Source organism: Procambarus clarkii, chromosome 12, assembly GCF_040958095.1.
Source record: "Procambarus clarkii isolate CNS0578487 chromosome 12, FALCON_Pclarkii_2.0, whole genome shotgun sequence".
Classification (NCBI taxonomy): Eukaryota; Metazoa; Arthropoda; class Malacostraca; order Decapoda; family Cambaridae; genus Procambarus; species Procambarus clarkii.
The window spans coordinates 44,925,366-44,944,124 of record NC_091161.1 but is presented as its reverse complement, the minus strand read 5'-3'; the positions used below and the strand labels follow the sequence as shown (position 1 = coordinate 44,944,124).

Genomic DNA, 18,759 nt, shown 5'->3' with positions numbered 1-18,759 from the left:
GGGTGACATGATAGAGGTTTACAAGTGGGTGAAGGGACATAACAAAGGGGATATTAATAGGGTATTAAAAGTATCAACACAAGACAGAACACGAAACAATGTGTATAAATTGGATAAGTTTAGATTTAGGAAAGACTTGGGTAAATACTGGTTCAGTAACAGGGTTGTTGATTTGTGGAACCAATTGCCACGTAACATTGTGGAGGTGGGGTCTCTCGATTGTTTCAAGCATGGGTTGGACGTGTATGAGTGGGATTGGGTGGTTATAAATAGGAGCTGTCTCGTATGGGCCAATAGGCCTTCTGCAGTTGCCTTTGTTTTATGTTCTTATGTTTACAAGTGGATTGATGGACACAACAAACGGGATAATAATAGGGTATTAAAAGTATCAACACAAGACAGAACACGAAACAATGGGTATAAATTGGATAAATTTAGATTTAGGAAAGACTTGGGTAAATACTGGTTCGGTAACAGGGTTGTTGATTTGTGGAACCAATTACCGCATAACGTGGTGGAGGTGGGGTTCCTCGATTGTTTCAAGCGCGGGATGGACATGTTTATGAGTGGGATTGGGTGGTTATAGATAGGAGCTGCCTCGTAAGGGCCAATAGGCCTTTTGCAGTTGCCTTTGTTCTTATGTTCTTTAAATTCTTATAAATAGGAGCTGCCTCGTACGGGCCAATAGGCCTTCTGCAGTTATCTCTGTTTTTATGTTCATATGCTCTCATAATCTTGCTCCTCCTCCCCACCCCTCTTCTATCCCTCACTGACACCTGACTCCTACCCTCTTCTCTAGGACACTAATAAATACGCCTCCATCTTAAACATGGGCTCACCACTTGGTCCGGGAGACATCTCCCGTCACGCTGGGTGCAGTTGCGCCTCCACAGATCTCCAGTATCATCTTTTGATGATAAAGCTTTCTGGCTCGAAAGGGCCACCACTTACGGGCTATTCATGCCCGTGCCACCTCTTGGGTGGCTTAATCTTCATCAATCAATCAATCAGAATATGTACAGACATCTCCCGTCACGCTGGGTGCAGTCGCACCTCCACAGGTCTCCAGTATCATCTATTGATACTGGTGATGGCTCAAAAGGGCCACCACTTACGGGCTTCATCTTCATCTTAACATATTCACAAGGGAAACATTCATGGGAAACAAGGGAAACTCCCATCATGCAGGGTGCATTCACACCTCCACAGATCTCCAGTATCAGCTCTTGATACTGGTAATGGCTTAAAAGGGCCACCACTTACGGGCTATTCATGCCCGTGCCACCTTTTGGGTGGCTTAATCTTCATCAATCAATCAAACATGGGCTCTGTAATCAGTAGGCGACATGGCCAACCGCACGATCAGGGAAGCCCGGGCCACTCACGGCACAAACCCCCAGTATTTAGTTGAGAAAATTATAAGAACTAGGATATACGACTCTAGGTACTGGAAAGAAGAATGCTTTGCCCTCTCGGCGGAATTACTAGTCGACAAAGCAATAGCCCTCAGGTGTATTGGTGGTGTTCACGGAGCCAACAGCAAACCCACGCCATTCCTATGTCTCGTGCTAAAGATGCTCCAGATCCAACCTGAGACTGACATAATTATAGAATTCATCACACAAGAGGATTTTAAGTATGCTCGTGCTTTGGGGGCATTTTACTTGAGGCTTGTATGTGGATCACTGAATTGTTACAAGTACCTGGAACCTCTCCTTAATGACTTTAGGAAACTACGCGTTATTGACCGTTCCGGCCAGTTCCAGTTTACTCACATGGATGAATATATTGATTGTTTATTAAGAGATGAATGTTCATGTGATATAATTTTACCGAGGATCCAAAAGAGACCGATTCATGAAGTCAACAACGAGCTTAAAGGACGAGTACCCGTATTAAATGATGATTTGGACAACCACGAGAGGGAAAGTGATGAGGAGGACATCTTTCCTCCACCAAGACCAAGAAATGATCCAGTAGAGCCATCCCGAACAACACTCTGTGACGACCAGGATGGCAGAGGCCACTCTCGCTCCCCACACCGAGGCCTTCCATGTGACAAAGAAAGAGAAAAGCTTCGCAGAAGTCACTCACAGGAGACAGATCATGAAAGAGGGAAGGAAAGGTCGAGAAAGAGACATCGCAGCAGATCAGAACAACGTCAGCGACGAGGATCTCCAGCCCATCTTCCCCATCACCGAAAAAATCGTGGAGAAAGAGAATCAAATAGAGAGAGAGGAAGGGATTGGAATCGTTGTGAACGCAAAGGAAAACAATATCGCAGTGGACGTAGTAAATGAGATACCTTTTTGAGGATGTGGTAGGAGCTGACAGTGCTCCGTTTGACTTGCAACATCACAAATATCTCACTGCCCTCTCATGAGTTGACCTCACACTTGACTGCCGCCTCATGAACCTCAAGCTTCCTGTGTTATCATTATACACGAAGCCTTCTTTGGACTCTTGTATGTATTTGAAGACCTGTATTCACGTTTCTGTCTTATAAGAACTATGTATTAATAAACAAGTACTTCAATAAACACTGTTGTAATAAATGAATGCTATTATTTACATCTCATTATTTACCATCCCAAAGAATAATATGTACCTTTATTCAAGTACAAATAAAATATTTAAATATCTTAGCGCCTGGTGCTTGGAGAGTAGCTGTGATTAGGGTCTTCATCTGGATGAAAAATGTGAAAACCATCTTAAATGTGTTTTCTGATGTTTTTGACGTTGGTCGCAGAAAGGTGACATTTATATAAAGTCGTTTTTAACATATAAAATACGTTAATTTCAGTCACTCAATTCATGGACCTTTGGTGCAAACGTATAACTAATGTTTTTAAATTCATCGCCAGCAAATGTTTTTAAACGTTTCTATTTTAAATTAAGTAAAAATGCTTAATGTATGTGGGTGGTTTTGTGCATGTGTGGGGTTGTGCTGGTCTGTGTGTGTGCGTGTACTTTTGATGTGTATGTTAAAGTGCAAATATGTAAGCACTACCATTACAAGAATAGGTGTATGGAGGTATTCCTTTTTTTTATTAATACATTAGGTACATCTGCATTTGTGCAGCTACCCTAGACTACATGAAGGGGGAGTACAGTGTCAAAAAGCTAGTTACGTGATGCTAAAAATTCCCCATCACACTGGATGGTTAGCCCATTTTGAATGAACAGCATGTTAAAATTTATGAATGCGTCTGTGGGGTTGACCGCTGAATGTAATGGACTTGAGTCGAGGACGGGTTGGTCCTGGGACCTCTGTTGTTTAATATATATATAAATGATTTAGATTCAGGTTTGAGTAGCAACATTTGCAAATTTGCCGATGATACGAAAATCAGTAGGGAAATTAATTCGGAAGAAGACTTACTATCACTTCAAGTTGATCTAGATAGGGTTTTGAAATGGTCAAAGGATTGGCAGATGCAGTTTAATGCTGATAAATGTAAAGTTCTGAGGTTAGGTAATGATGATAGAGTTACAAGATACGAGCTAGATGGAGTTGAGATTGTGAAAGGGATCTGGGAGTTATGATTAGTAAGAATTTAAGCTGAGTAGACGCAGGCTAACAGTAGGAAAGAGGAAGAAAAATTCTTTATAGACAGCATAGAACATTGGTATAACAATTATGGGCCTGAGAATGTACAACAGTTTTATGATGACCTCATAAATAATACCTATGAGGCCATCAAAAATAGTGAGTCACGCCAAACAAAAAGAAGTACTGGTAAACAGGTCAGACACAACCAGTACAATGATGATGCTAAACTGAAAGAGCTTAAATCAATTGCTAGACAGACAGGTAAAGCATATAAGAGCCTTAGAACTCCTCAAATGTTAAAACTGTTTCAGGCCGCGCTTGCAGCGGCGAGGGAGAGAATGACTGAACTGAGACAAAATGAATGGGAGGGTTTTGTTAGTGGACTTAACCTGCATACTCCCCTGAGCAAAGCCTGGAAAGGCATAAACAAAATTATTGGTGAAAATAGTAGACAAGTTTCACACCCAAACCCGCTACAGAAAGCCAGGGCTCAGGTTTCCAGCCTTGGAATGTTACCAGCTAGCACTAGGGAGAAATTGCAGGAGAGGTCCACAAACAGAAATTCGCTCATAAATTTCATGTTGAGCAAGCAACATGATGAATGTGATGTTCCATATACAGATTATGAATTGGATGCAGCCCTCTCCAGGGGCAGGAGCACTGCTCCTGGTGAGGACGGTATCACCTATGATATTCTAAGACTCCTACATCGTGTACCCGGTAACCCATTATTAGAATTGTTTAATGCCAGCTATGTCACTGGGCAGTTGCCTGTATCATAGACCACCAGTCTTACGGTACCTGTACTAAAGCCTGACCAACCTGATGCTTTCCGTCCCATCTCACTGACCAGTTGCATGTGCAAAACCTTTGAGAGAATGATGCTTAATAGATTATTGTATAGAGTTAAAGAGCACATGTCACCTGATATCAATGGTTTCACACATAGTAAAAGTGTACACAACTGTATCACAACCTTTCTTACTGTTCATGGAGATAAAAGGCACAACTAGGCACCCCACAAGGAGGAGTACTTAGTCCTACCTTGTTTAATGTTCTAATTAATGCTTTACTAAAATCAATCCCAACTAGTCCGAATCCCAAACATCACTATCAGCTATGCAGATGACATCCTTGTGCATACTAAAACCCACCGCGAAATGCAAACAGTCTTAAATTGTATACATACAGCTAGTGAGAGCCTTGGTCTTGTAATCAACGCTGCTAAAACTAAGGTATTTAACAGACAAATTGGCAACCGCAAAAGTGGACCACGAAAACTTAAGATAGACAACATACCAATAGACTATGTCTCTTCTTTCAAATACCTTGGAGTCTCTGTCCCTTGTACCTCAACTGCAGTCAATAAGTTACATCAACAATGTAGAGACAGACTCAAGGCTCTCAGAACTGTAGTGGGGTACAGCCCGAAATATGGTATTAATATTAGAATAGCATTTAGCGTATGTAAATACATCATATTTACAGAGATAGTCTCTGATAGACTATCATGCACCAGCTTTGGTCCTGCAGAATGGCAAAAGTATTAATAGACTGGAAAAAATGCAAAATGAAGCACTCAGAATTATACTTGGCTGTCCTATAACTACCAAAGTTCTCAACATGCAGAAAGAATTAAATATACTTAGCATTCGAGATAGATTATTTGAAATTAATCTTATGATGGGACAACAAAACAAAGAATTTAAAACAAAAGGATCAATGCATGAATGTTCGTAATAAGGCAAATAGGACACTGGGATTTATTAATCGAAGCGTTAGTAACAAGACACCTGGTGTGGTTCTTCAGCTATATAATAAAAAAATAATATTTTAAAATAATATTTTATATTTAAGTGTTAACTAACAGGGAAACACAAATTAATGACATCGAAATAGGGAGTGAGCTAGGGAACAGTGATCACAAAGAAATCAGATTTAGCATAGAATGGAATAGACCAGTAGGAGAAAATTCTGTTAAAGTGCCAGATTTTCGAAAAGCTGATTTTAATAGCCTAAGAAAATTTTTTGGGGTCAAATTGATTAGAAAGTCTTGGGTATGGGGTGTGGGCCGGTCTTGGAGCGAGACATAAACCCAGCGATAGGTGACTTAAATGGGGATTTCGATGTGGATTCAATATATAACTTATTTAAGAATATTCTAAACAAAGCACAGGAACGTAGTATACCATACAAATTGAATAGATCGAATCCTAATGACCCAAAGTGGATAACAAAGAATTTGAAGAACCTTATAGGTAAAAAGAGAGCTTGGTACAAAAGGATTAAAAATGGGGAGGTCACTTTAGAACAGGAATTCGTACAACTGGTTAGAAATGTTAAAAAAGAAATAAGGAATGCAAAAAGAAACTATGAAGTTCGCATAGCAGGGCAAGCAAACACAAATCCTAAAGGGTTTTTTTCAGTTTTATCGTACTAAGACTAGGGAAAGGATAGGTCCATTAAAAACTGAGACAGGTCAAATAACAGATAGTGATGAAGAGATGAGTAGTATTTTTATTAAATATTTTGTATCTGTATTTACTAAAGAGGTACTTAACAATATGCCTTCAGCCGAACAAGTCTATGTGGGTGGGGACAAGGGCAGGTGGACGAGTTTAGCAGTTACCAGGGAGGATGTTCTTAAACAAATAGTAAAACTCAAACCAAACAAATCCCCAGGGCCAGATGAAATGTTTGCCAGGGTGCTTAAAAAATGCAAAGAGGAGCTTTGTGACCCACTGTCAACCATATTTAATAAATCAATAGAGTCAGGCAGAGTGCCAGAGTTTTGGAAAGTTGCTAGTGTGATACCAGTTTTTAAGAAAGGAGATAGATCACTTGCGTCTAACTATCGACCAATTAGCCTAACGTCTATTGTGGGAAAGTTACTCGAATCTATAATAGCAAATAAAATTCGTCTTCATCTTGAAAAACATAAATTAATAATTGAGTCGCAACATTGTTTTATAAATGGCCGTTCATGTTTAACAAATTTGTTATCTTTTTATTCTAGCATAGTTGAGGCAGTTGATAGTGGTAAGGATTGTGATGATTGTGTACCTTGACTTTAGCAAAGCTTTTGATACAGTGCCACATGAAAGACTGATTAAAAAGATAGAGTCTCATGGTATTGGGGGTGCTATATTAAGCTGGATTAGGGCATGGCTATACCAAAGGAAACAGAGAGTTAGTATAAATGGAATCAAGTCAGAGTGGGAAAATGTTGTAAGTGGAGTGCCTAAAGGCTCTGTGCTGGGACCTCTGTTTTTATAATATATATAAATGATTTAGATTCAGGTTTGAGTAGCAACTTTTGTAAATTTGCCGATGATACGAAAATCATCGGCAAATTAATTCGGAGGAGGACTCACTATCACTTCAAGTTCATCTAGATAGGGTTTTGAAATGGTCAAAGGATTGGCAGATGCAGTTTAATGCTGATAAATGTAAAGTTCTGAGGTTAGGTAATGATGATAGAGTTACAAGATACGAGCTAGATGGTGTTGAGATTGCGAAAGGGATCTGGGAGTTATGATTAGTAAGAATTTAAAACAAAAGGATCAATGCATAAATGTTCGTAATAAGGCAAATCGGACACTTGGATTTATTAATCGCAGCGTTAGTAACAAGACACCTGGTGTGGTTCTCAAGCTATATCTTGCTCTAGTTAGGCCCCATTTAGATTATGCAGTTCAGTTTTGGTCGCCATATTGTAAAATGGATATAAATTCACTTGAACGTGTCCAGCGTAGGATGACTAAGTTAATTCCCCAAATTAGAAATCTTCCATATGAAGAAAGATTAACAAAGCTTAAGTTGCATTCACTGGAAAGGCGAAGTGTTAGGGGTGACATGATTTACAAGGTTGAGGTTTACAAGTGGGTGAATGGACATAACAAAGGGGATATTAATAGGGTATTAAAAGTATCAACACAAGACAACTCGAAACAATGGGTATAAATTGGATAAGTTTAGATTTAGGAAAGACTTGGGTAAATACTAGTTCAGTAACAGGGTTGTTGATTTGTGGAACCAATTACCACATAACGTGCTGGAGGTGGGGTCCCTCGATTGTTTCAAGAGCGGGTTGGACAAGTATATGAGTGGGATTGGGTGGTTATAAATAGGAGCTGCCTCGTAATGGGCCAATAGGCCTTCTGCAGTTGCCTTTGTTCTTATATCTTGCTCTGGTTAGGCCCCATTTAGATTATGCAGTTCAGTTTTGGTCGCAATACTATAGAATGGATATAAATCCACTTGAACGTGTTCAGCGTAAGATGACTAAGTTAATTCCCCAAATTAGAAATCTTTCATATGAAGAAAGATTAACAAAGCTTAAATTGCATTCACTGGAAAGGTGAAGAGTTAGGGGTGACATGATAGAGGTTTACAAGTGGGTGAAGGGACATAACAAAGGGGATATTAAAAGTATCAACACAAGATAGAACACGAAACAATGGGTATAAATTGGATAAGTTTAGATTTAGGAAAGACTTGGGTAAATACTGGTTCAGTAACAGGGTTGTTGATTTGTGGAACCAATTGCCACGTAACATTGTGGAGGTGGGGTCTCTCGATTGTTTCAAGCATGGGTTGGACATGTATGAGTGGGATTGGGTGGTTATAAATAGGAGCTGTCTCGTATGGGCCAATAGGCCTTCTGCAGTTGCCTTTGTTCTATGTTCTTATGTTTACAAGTGGATTGATGGACACAACAAACGGGATAATAATAGGGTATTAAAAGTATCAACACAAGACAGAACACGAAACAATGGGTATAAATTGGATAAATTTAGATTTAGGAAAGACTTGGGTAAATACTGGTTCGGTAACAGGGTTGTTGATTTGTGGAACCAATTACCGCATAACGTGGTGGAGGTGGGGTTCCTCGATTGTTTCAAGCGCGGGATGGACATGTTTATGAGTGGGATTGGGTGGTTATAGATAGGAGCTGCCTCGTAAGGGCCAATAGGCCTTTTGCAGTTGCCTTTGTTCTTATGTTCTTATAAATTCTTATAAATAGGAGCTGCCTCGTACGGGCCAATAGGCCTTCTGCAGTTATCTCTGTTTTTATGTTCATATGCTCTCATAATCTTGCTCCTCCTCCCCACCCCTCTTCTATCCCTCACTGACACCTGACTCCTACCCTCTTCTCTAGGACACTAATAAATACGCCTCCATCTTAAACATGGGCTCACCACTTGGTCCGGGAGACATCTACCGTCACGCTGGGTGCAGTTGCGCCTCCACAGATCTCCAGTATCATCTTTTGATGATAAAGCTTTCTGGCTCGAAAGGGCCACCAGTTACGGGCTATTCATGCCCGTGCCATCTCTTGGGTGGCTTAATCTTCATCAATCAATCAATCAGAATATGTACAGACATCTCCCGTCACGCAGGGTGCAGTCGCACCTCCACAGATCTCCAGTATCATCTATTGATACTGGAAATGGCTCAAAAGGGCCACCACTTATGGGCTATTCATGCCCAAGCCACCTTTTGGGTGGCTTAATCTTCTCTCTCTCTCTCTCTCTCTTCCTCATCACCACCGGGAGACATCTCCCGTCACGCTGGGTGCAGTCGCACCTCCACAGGTCTCCAGTATCATCTATTGATACTGGTGATGGCTCAAAAGGGCCACCACTTACGGGCTTCATCTTCATCTTAACATATTCACAAGGGAAACATTCATGGGAAACAAGGGAAACTCCCATCATGCAGGGTGCATTCGCACCTCCACAGATCTCCAGTATCAGCTCTTGATACTGGTAATGGCTTAAAAGGGCCACCACTTACGGGCTATTCATGCCCGTGCCACCTTTTGGGTGGCTTAATCTTCATCAATCAATCAAACATGGGCTCTGTAATCAGTAGGCGACATGGCCAACCGCACGATCAGGGAAGCCCGGGCCACTCACGGCACAAACCCCCAGTATTTAGTTGAGAAAATTATAAGAACTAGGATATACGACTCTAGGTACTGGAAAGAAGAATGCTTTGCCCTCTCGGCGGAATTACTAGTCGACAAAGCAATAGCCCTCAGGTGTATTGGTGGTGTTCACGGAGCCAACAGCAAACCCACGCCATTCCTATGTCTCGTGCTAAAGATGCTCCAGATCCAACCTGAGACTGACATAATTATAGAATTCATCACACAAGAGGATTTTAAGTATGCTCGTGCTTTGGGGGCATTTTACTTGAGGCTTGTATGTGGATCACTGAATTGTTACAAGTACCTGGAACCTCTCCTTAATGACTTTAGAAAACTACGCGTTATTGACCGTTCCGGCCAGTTCCAGTTTACTCACATGGATGAATATATTGATTGTTTATTAAGAGATGAATGTTCATGTGATATAATTTTACCGAGGATCCAAAAGAGACCGATTCATGAAGTCAACAACGAGCTTAAAGGACGAGTATCCGTATTAAATGATGATTTGGACAACCACGAGAGGGAAAGTGATGAGGAGGACATCTTTCCTTTACCAAGACCAAGAAATGATCCAGTAGAGCCATCCCGAACAACACTCTGTGACGACCAGGATGGCAGAGGCCACTCTCGCTCCCCACACCGAGGCCTTCCATGTGACAAAGAAAGAGAAAAGCTTCGCAGAAGTCACTCACAGGAGACAGATCATGAAAGAGGGAAGGAAAGGTCGAGAAAGAGACATCGCAGCAGATCAGAACAACGTCAGCGACGAGGATCTCCAGCCCATCTTCCCCATCACCGAAAAAATCGTTGAGAAAGAGAATCAAATAGAGAGAGAGGAAGGGATTGGAATCGTTGTGAACGCAAAGGAAAACAATATCGCAGTGGACGTAGTAAATGAGATACCTTTTTGAGGATGTGGTAGGAGCTGACAGTGCTCCGTTTGACTTGCAACATCACAAATATCTCACTGCCCTCTCATGAGTTGACCTCACACTTGACTGCCGCCTCATATGAACCTCAAGCTTCCTGTGTTATCATTATACACGAAGCCTTCTTTGGACTCTTGTATGTATTTGAAGACCTGTATTCACGTTTCTGTCTTATAAGAACTATGTATTAATAAACAAGTACTTCAATAAACACTGTTGTAATAAATGAATGCTATTATTTACATCTCATTATTTACCATCCCAAAGAATAATATGTACCTTTATTCAAGTACAAATAAAATATTTAAATATCTTAGCGCCTGGTGCTTGGAGAGTAGCTGTGATTAGGGTCTTCATCTGGATGAAAAATGTGAAAACCATCTTAAATGTGTTTTTTGATGTTTTTGACGTTGGTCGCAGAAAGGTGACATTTATATAAAGTCGTTTTTAACATATAAAATACGTTAATTTCAGTCACTCAATTCATGGACCTTTGGTGCAAACGTATAACTAATGTTTTTAAATTCATCGCCAGCAAATGTTTTTAAACGTTTCTATTTTAAATTAAGTAAAAATGCTTAATGTATGTGGGTGGTTTTGTGCATGTGTGGGGTTGTGCTGGTCTGTGTGTGTGCGTGTACTTTTGATGTGTATGTTAAAGTGCAAATATGTAAGCACTACCATTACAAGAATAGGTGTATGGAGGTATTCCTTTTTTTTATTAATACATTAGGTACATCTGCATTTGTGCAGCTACCCTAGACTACATGAAGGGGGAGTACAGTGTCAAAAAGCTAGTTACGTGATGCTAAAAATTCCCCATCACACTGGATGGTTAGCCCATTTTGAATGAACAGCATGTTAAAATTTATGAATGCGTCTGTGGGGTTGACCGCTGAATGTAATGGACTTGAGTCGAGGACGGGTTGGTCCTGGGACCTCTGTTGTTTAATATATATATAAATGATTTAGATTCAGGTTTGAGTAGCAACATTTGCAAATTTGCCGATGATACGAAAATCAGTAGGGAAATTAATTCGGAAGAAGACTTACTATCACTTCAAGTTGATCTAGATAGGGTTTTGAAATGGTCAAAGGATTGGCAGATGCAGTTTAATGCTGATAAATGTAAAGTTCTGAGGTTAGGTAATGATGATAGAGTTACAAGATACGAGCTAGATGGAGTTGAGATTGTGAAAGGGATCTGGGAGTTATGATTAGTAAGAATTTAAGCTGAGTAGACGCAGGCTAACAGTAGGAAAGAGGAAGAAAAATTCTTTATAGACAGCATAGAACATTGGTATAACAATTATGGGCCTGAGAATGTACAACAGTTTTATGATGACCTCATAAATAATACCTATGAGGCCATCAAAAATAGTGAGTCACGCCAAACAAAAAGAAGTACTGGTAAACAGGTCAGACACAACCAGTACAATGATGATGCTAAACTGAAAGAGCTTAAATCAATTGCTAGACAGACAGGTAAAGCATATAAGAGCCTTAGAACTCCTCAAATGTTAAAACTGTTTCAGGCCGCGCTTGCAGCGGCGAGGGAGAGAATGACTGAACTGAGACAAAATGAATGGGAGGGTTTTGTTAGTGGACTTAACCTGCATACTCCCCTGAGCAAAGCCTGGAAAGGCATAAACAAAATTATTGGTGAAAATAGTAGACAAGTTTCACACCCAAACCCGCTACAGAAAGCCAGGGCTCAGGTTTCCAGCCTTGGAATGTTACCAGCTAGCACTAGGGAGAAATTGCAGGAGAGGTCCACAAACAGAAATTCGCTCATAAATTTCATGTTGAGCAAGCAACATGATGAATGTGATGTTCCATATACAGATTATGAATTGGATGCAGCCCTCTCCAGGGGCAGGAGCACTGCTCCTGGTGAGGACGGTATCACCTATGATATTCTAAGACTCCTACATCGTGTACCCGGTAACCCATTATTAGAATTGTTTAATGCCAGCTATGTCACTGGGCAGTTGCCTGTATCATAGACCACCAGTCTTACGGTACCTGTACTAAAGCCTGACCAACCTGATGCTTTCCGTCCCATCTCACTGACCAGTTGCATGTGCAAAACCTTTGAGAGAATGATGCTTAATAGATTATTGTATAGAGTTAAAGAGCACATGTCACCTGATATCAATGGTTTCACACATAGTAAAAGTGTACACAACTGTATCACAACCTTTCTTACTGTTCATGGAGATAAAAGGCACAACTAGGCACCCCACAAGGAGGAGTACTTAGTCCTACCTTGTTTAATGTTCTAATTAATGCTTTACTAAAATCAATCCCAACTAGTCCGAATCCCAAACATCACTATCAGCTATGCAGATGACATCCTTGTGCATACTAAAACCCACCGCGAAATGCAAACAGTCTTAAATTGTATACATACAGCTAGTGAGAGCCTTGGTCTTGTAATCAACGCTGCTAAAACTAAGGTATTTAACAGACAAATTGGCAACCGCAAAAGTGGACCACGAAAACTTAAGATAGACAACATACCAATAGACTATGTCTCTTCTTTCAAATACCTTGGAGTCTCTGTCCCTTGTACCTCAACTGCAGTCAATAAGTTACATCAACAATGTAGAGACAGACTCAAGGCTCTCAGAACTGTAGTGGGGTACAGCCCGAAATATGGTATTAATATTAGAATAGCATTTAGCGTATGTAAATACATCATATTTACAGAGATAGTCTCTGATAGACTATCATGCACCAGCTTTGGTCCTGCAGAATGGCAAAAGTATTAATAGACTGGAAAAAATGCAAAATGAAGCACTCAGAATTATACTTGGCTGTCCTATAACTACCAAAGTTCTCAACATGCAGAAAGAATTAAATATACTTAGCATTCGAGATAGATTATTTGAAATTAATCTTATGATGGGACAACAAAACAAAGAATTTAAAACAAAAGGATCAATGCATGAATGTTCGTAATAAGGCAAATAGGACACTGGGATTTATTAATCGAAGCGTTAGTAACAAGACACCTGGTGTGGTTCTTCAGCTATATAATAAAAAAATAATATTTTAAAATAATATTTTATATTTAAGTGTTAACTAACAGGGAAACACAAATTAATGACATCGAAATAGGGAGTGAGCTAGGGAACAGTGATCACAAAGAAATCAGATTTAGCATAGAATGGAATAGACCAGTAGGAGAAAATTCTGTTAAAGTGCCAGATTTTCGAAAAGCTGATTTTAATAGCCTAAGAAAATTTTTTGGGGTCAAATTGATTAGAAAGTCTTGGGTATGGGGTGTGGGCCGGTCTTGGAGCGAGACATAAACCCAGCGATAGGTGACTTAAATGGGGATTTCGATGTGGATTCAATATATAACTTATTTAAGAATATTCTAAACAAAGCACAGGAACGTAGTATACCATACAAATTGAATAGATCGAATCCTAATGACCCAAAGTGGATAACAAAGAATTTGAAGAACCTTATAGGTAAAAAGAGAGCTTGGTACAAAAGGATTAAAAATGGGGAGGTCACTTTAGAACAGGAATTCGTACAACTGGTTAGAAATGTTAAAAAAGAAATAAGGAATGCAAAAAGAAACTATGAAGTTCGCATAGCAGGGCAAGCAAACACAAATCCTAAAGGGTTTTTTTCAGTTATATCGTACTAAGACTAGGGAAAGGATAGGTCCATTAAAAACTGAGACAGGTCAAATAACAGATAGTGATGAAGAGATGAGTAGTATTTTTATTAAATATTTTGTATCTGTATTTACTAAAGAGGTACTTAACAATATGCCTTCAGCCGAACAAGTCTATGTGGGTGGGGACAAGGGCAGGTGGACGAGTTTAGCAGTTACCAGGGAGGATGTTCTTAAACAAATAGTAAAACTCAAACCAAACAAATCCCCAGGGCCAGATGAAATGTTTGCCAGGGTGCTTAAAAAATGCAAAGAGGAGCTTTGTGACCCACTGTCAACCATATTTAATAAATCAATAGAGTCAGGCAGAGTGCCAGAGTTTTGGAAAGTTGCTAGTGTGATACCAGTTTTTAAGAAAGGAGATAGATCACTTGCGTCTAACTATCGACCAATTAGCCTAACGTCTATTGTGGGAAAGTTACTCGAATCTATAATAGCAAATAAAATTCGTCTTCATCTTGAAAAACATAAATTAATAATTGAGTCGCAACATTGTTTTATAAATGGCCGTTCATGTTTAACAAATTTGTTATCTTTTTATTCTAGCATAGTTGAGGCAGTTGATAGTGGTAAGGATTGTGATGATTGTGTACCTTGACTTTAGCAAAGCTTTTGATACAGTGCCACATGAAAGACTGATTAAAAAGATAGAGTCTCATGGTATTGGGGGTGCTATATTAAGCTGGATTAGGGCATGGCTATACCAAAGGAAACAGAGAGTTAGTATAAATGGAATCAAGTCAGAGTGGGAAAATGTTGTAAGTGGAGTGCCTAAAGGCTCTGTGCTGGGACCTCTGTTTTTATAATATATATAAATGATTTAGATTCAGGTTTGAGTAGCAACTTTTGTAAATTTGCCGATGATACGAAAATCATCGGCAAATTAATTCGGAGGAGGACTCACTATCACTTCAAGTTCATCTAGATAGGGTTTTGAAATGGTCAAAGGATTGGCAGATGCAGTTTAATGCTGATAAATGTAAAGTTCTGAGGTTAGGTAATGATGATAGAGTTACAAGATACGAGCTAGATGGTGTTGAGATTGCGAAAGGGATCTGGGAGTTATGATTAGTAAGAATTTAAAACAAAAGGATCAATGCATAAATGTTCGTAATAAGGCAAATCGGACACTTGGATTTATTAATCGCAGCGTTAGTAACAAGACACCTGGTGTGGTTCTCAAGCTATATCTTGCTCTAGTTAGGCCCCATTTAGATTATGCAGTTCAGTTTTGGTCGCCATATTGTAAAATGGATATAAATTCACTTGAACGTGTCCAGCGTAGGATGACTAAGTTAATTCCCCAAATTAGAAATCTTCCATATGAAGAAAGATTAACAAAGCTTAAGTTGCATTCACTGGAAAGGCGAAGTGTTAGGGGTGACATGATTTACAAGGTTGAGGTTTACAAGTGGGTGAATGGACATAACAAAGGGGATATTAATAGGGTATTAAAAGTATCAACACAAGACAACTCGAAACAATGGGTATAAATTGGATAAGTTTAGATTTAGGAAAGACTTGGGTAAATACTAGTTCAGTAACAGGGTTGTTGATTTGTGGAACCAATTACCACATAACGTGCTGGAGGTGGGGTCCCTCGATTGTTTCAAGAGCGGGTTGGACAAGTATATGAGTGGGATTGGGTGGTTATAAATAGGAGCTGCCTCGTAATGGGCCAATAGGCCTTCTGCAGTTGCCTTTGTTCTTATATCTTGCTCTGGTTAGGCCCCATTTAGATTATGCAGTTCAGTTTTGGTCGCAATACTATAGAATGGATATAAATCCACTTGAACGTGTTCAGCGTAAGATGACTAAGTTAATTCCCCAAATTAGAAATCTTTCATATGAAGAAAGATTAACAAAGCTTAAATTGCATTCACTGGAAAGGTGAAGAGTTAGGGGTGACATGATAGAGGTTTACAAGTGGGTGAAGGGACATAACAAAGGGGATATTAAAAGTATCAACACAAGATAGAACACGAAACAATGGGTATAAATTGGATAAGTTTAGATTTAGGAAAGACTTGGGTAAATACTGGTTCAGTAACAGGGTTGTTGATTTGTGGAACCAATTGCCACGTAACATTGTGGAGGTGGGGTCTCTCGATTGTTTCAAGCATGGGTTGGACATGTATGAGTGGGATTGGGTGGTTATAAATAGGAGCTGTCTCGTATGGGCCAATAGGCCTTCTGCAGTTGCCTTTGTTCTATGTTCTTATGTTTACAAGTGGATTGATGGACACAACAAACGGGATAATAATAGGGTATTAAAAGTATCAACACAAGACAGAACACGAAACAATGGGTATAAATTGGATAAATTTAGATTTAGGAAAGACTTGGGTAAATACTGGTTCGGTAACAGGGTTGTTGATTTGTGGAACCAATTACCGCATAACGTGGTGGAGGTGGGGTTCCTCGATTGTTTCAAGCGCGGGATGGACATGTTTATGAGTGGGATTGGGTGGTTATAGATAGGAGCTGCCTCGTAAGGGCCAATAGGCCTTTTGCAGTTGCCTTTGTTCTTATGTTCTTATAAATTCTTATAAATAGGAGCTGCCTCGTACGGGCCAATAGGCCTTCTGCAGTTATCTCTGTTTTTATGTTCATATGCTCTCATAATCTTGCTCCTCCTCCCCACCCCTCTTCTATCCCTCACTGACACCTGACTCCTACCCTCTTCTCTAGGACACTAATAAATACGCCTCCATCTTAAACATGGGCTCACCACTTGGTCCGGGAGACATCTACCGTCACGCTGGGTGCAGTTGCGCCTCCACAGATCTCCAGTATCATCTTTTGATGATAAAGCTTTCTGGCTCGAAAGGGCCACCAGTTACGGGCTATTCATGCCCGTGCCATCTCTTGGGTGGCTTAATCTTCATCAATCAATCAATCAGAATATGTACAGACATCTCCCGTCACGCAGGGTGCAGTCGCACCTCCACAGATCTCCAGTATCATCTATTGATACTGGAAATGGCTCAAAAGGGCCACCACTTATGGGCTATTCATGCCCAAGCCACCTTTTGGGTGGCTTAATCTTCTCTCTCTCTCTCTCTCTCTCTTCCTCATCACCACCGGGAGACATCTCCCGTCACGCTGGGTGCAGTCGCACCTCCACAGGTCTCCAGTATCATCTATTGATACTGGTGATGGCTCAAAAGGGCCACCACTTACGGGCTTCATCTTCATCTTAACATATTCACAAGGGAAACATTCATGGGAAACAAGGGAAACTCCCATCATGCAGGGTGCATTCGCACCTCCACAGATCTCCAGTATCAGCTCTTGATACTGGTAATGGCTTAAAAGGGCCACCACTTACGGGCTATTCATGCCCGTGCCACCTTTTGGGTGGCTTAATCTTCATCAATCAATCAAACATGGGCTCTGTAATCAGTAGGCGACATGGCCAACCGCACGATCAGGGAAGCCCGGGCCACTCACGGCACAAACCCCCAGTATTTAGTTGAGAAAATTATAAGAACTAGGATATACGACTCTAGGTACTGGAAAGAAGAATGCTTTGCCCTCTCGGCGGAATTACTAGTCGACAAAGCAATAGCCCTCAGGTGTATTGGTGGTGTTCACGGAGCCAACAGCAAACCCACGCCATTCCTATGTCTCGTGCTAAAGATGCTCCAGATCCAACCTGAGACTGACATAATTATAGAATTCATCACACAAGAGGATTTTAAGTATGCTCGTGCTTTGGGGGCATTTTACTTGAGGCTTGTATGTGGATCACTGAATTGTTACAAGTACCTGGAACCTCTCCTTAATGACTTTAGAAAACTACGCGTTATTGACCGTTCCGGCCAGTTCCAGTTTACTCACATGGATGAATATATTGATTGTTTATTAAGAGATGAATGTTCATGTGATATAATTTTACCGAGGATCCAAAGAGACCGATTCATGAAGTCAACAACGAGCTTAAAGGACGAGTATCCGTATTAAATGATGATTTGGACAACCACGAGAGGGAAAGTGATGAGGAGGACATCTTTCCTTTACCAAGACCAAGAAATGATCCAGTAGAGCCATCCCGAACAACACTCTGTGACGACCAGGATGGCAGAGGCCACTCTCGCTCCCCACACCGAGGCCTTCCATGTGACAAAGAAAGAGAAAAGCTTCGCAGAAGTCACTCACAGGAGACAGATCATGAAAGAGGGAAGGAAAGGTCGAGAAAGAGACATCGCAGCAGATCAGAACAACGTCAGCGACGAGGATCTCCAGCCCATCTTCCCCATCACCGAAAAAATCGTTGAGAAAGAGAATCAAATAGAGAGAGAGGAAGGGATTGGAATCGTTGTGAACGCAAAGGAAAACAATATCGCAGTGGACGTAGTAAATGAGATACCTTTTTGAGGATGTGGTAGGAGCTGACAGTGCTCCGTTTGACTTGCAACATCACAAATATCTCACTGCCCTCTCATGAGTTGACCTCACACTTGACTGCCGCCTCATATGAACCTCAAGCTTCCTGTGTTATCATTATACACGAAGCCTTCTTTGGACTCTTGTATGTATTTGAAGACCTGTATTCACGTTTCTGTCTTATAAGAACTATGTATTAATAAACAAGTACTTCAATAAACACTGTTGTAATAAATGAATGCTATTATTTACATCT

The 18,759-nt window shown here is 40.4% G+C and overlaps 2 protein-coding genes and 1 pseudogene across 2 annotated transcripts; all 3 read left to right on the top strand.

Moving 5' to 3' along the window:
- The first annotated feature begins 1,346 nt into the window (after positions 1-1,346).
- LOC138364037 (pre-mRNA-splicing factor 38A pseudogene) lies at positions 1,347-2,300 on the top strand (annotated as a pseudogene).
- Positions 2,301-9,312: 7,012 nt separating this feature from the next.
- On the top strand, positions 9,313-10,302 carry LOC138364036 (pre-mRNA-splicing factor 38-like). Its single transcript, XM_069323469.1, has 2 exons — positions 9,313-10,065; positions 10,186-10,302. The coding sequence occupies exons 1-2, from the start codon at positions 9,436-9,438 to the stop codon at positions 10,300-10,302; spliced, it is 747 nt and encodes a 248-aa protein (XP_069179570.1). The 5' UTR covers positions 9,313-9,435.
- Positions 10,303-17,528: 7,226 nt separating this feature from the next.
- On the top strand, positions 17,529-18,080 carry LOC138364035 (pre-mRNA-splicing factor 38A-like). The gene has a single exon (XM_069323468.1). The coding sequence runs from the start codon at positions 17,529-17,531 to the stop codon at positions 18,078-18,080; it is 552 nt and encodes a 183-aa protein (XP_069179569.1).
- The last annotated feature ends 679 nt before the right edge of the window (positions 18,081-18,759 follow it).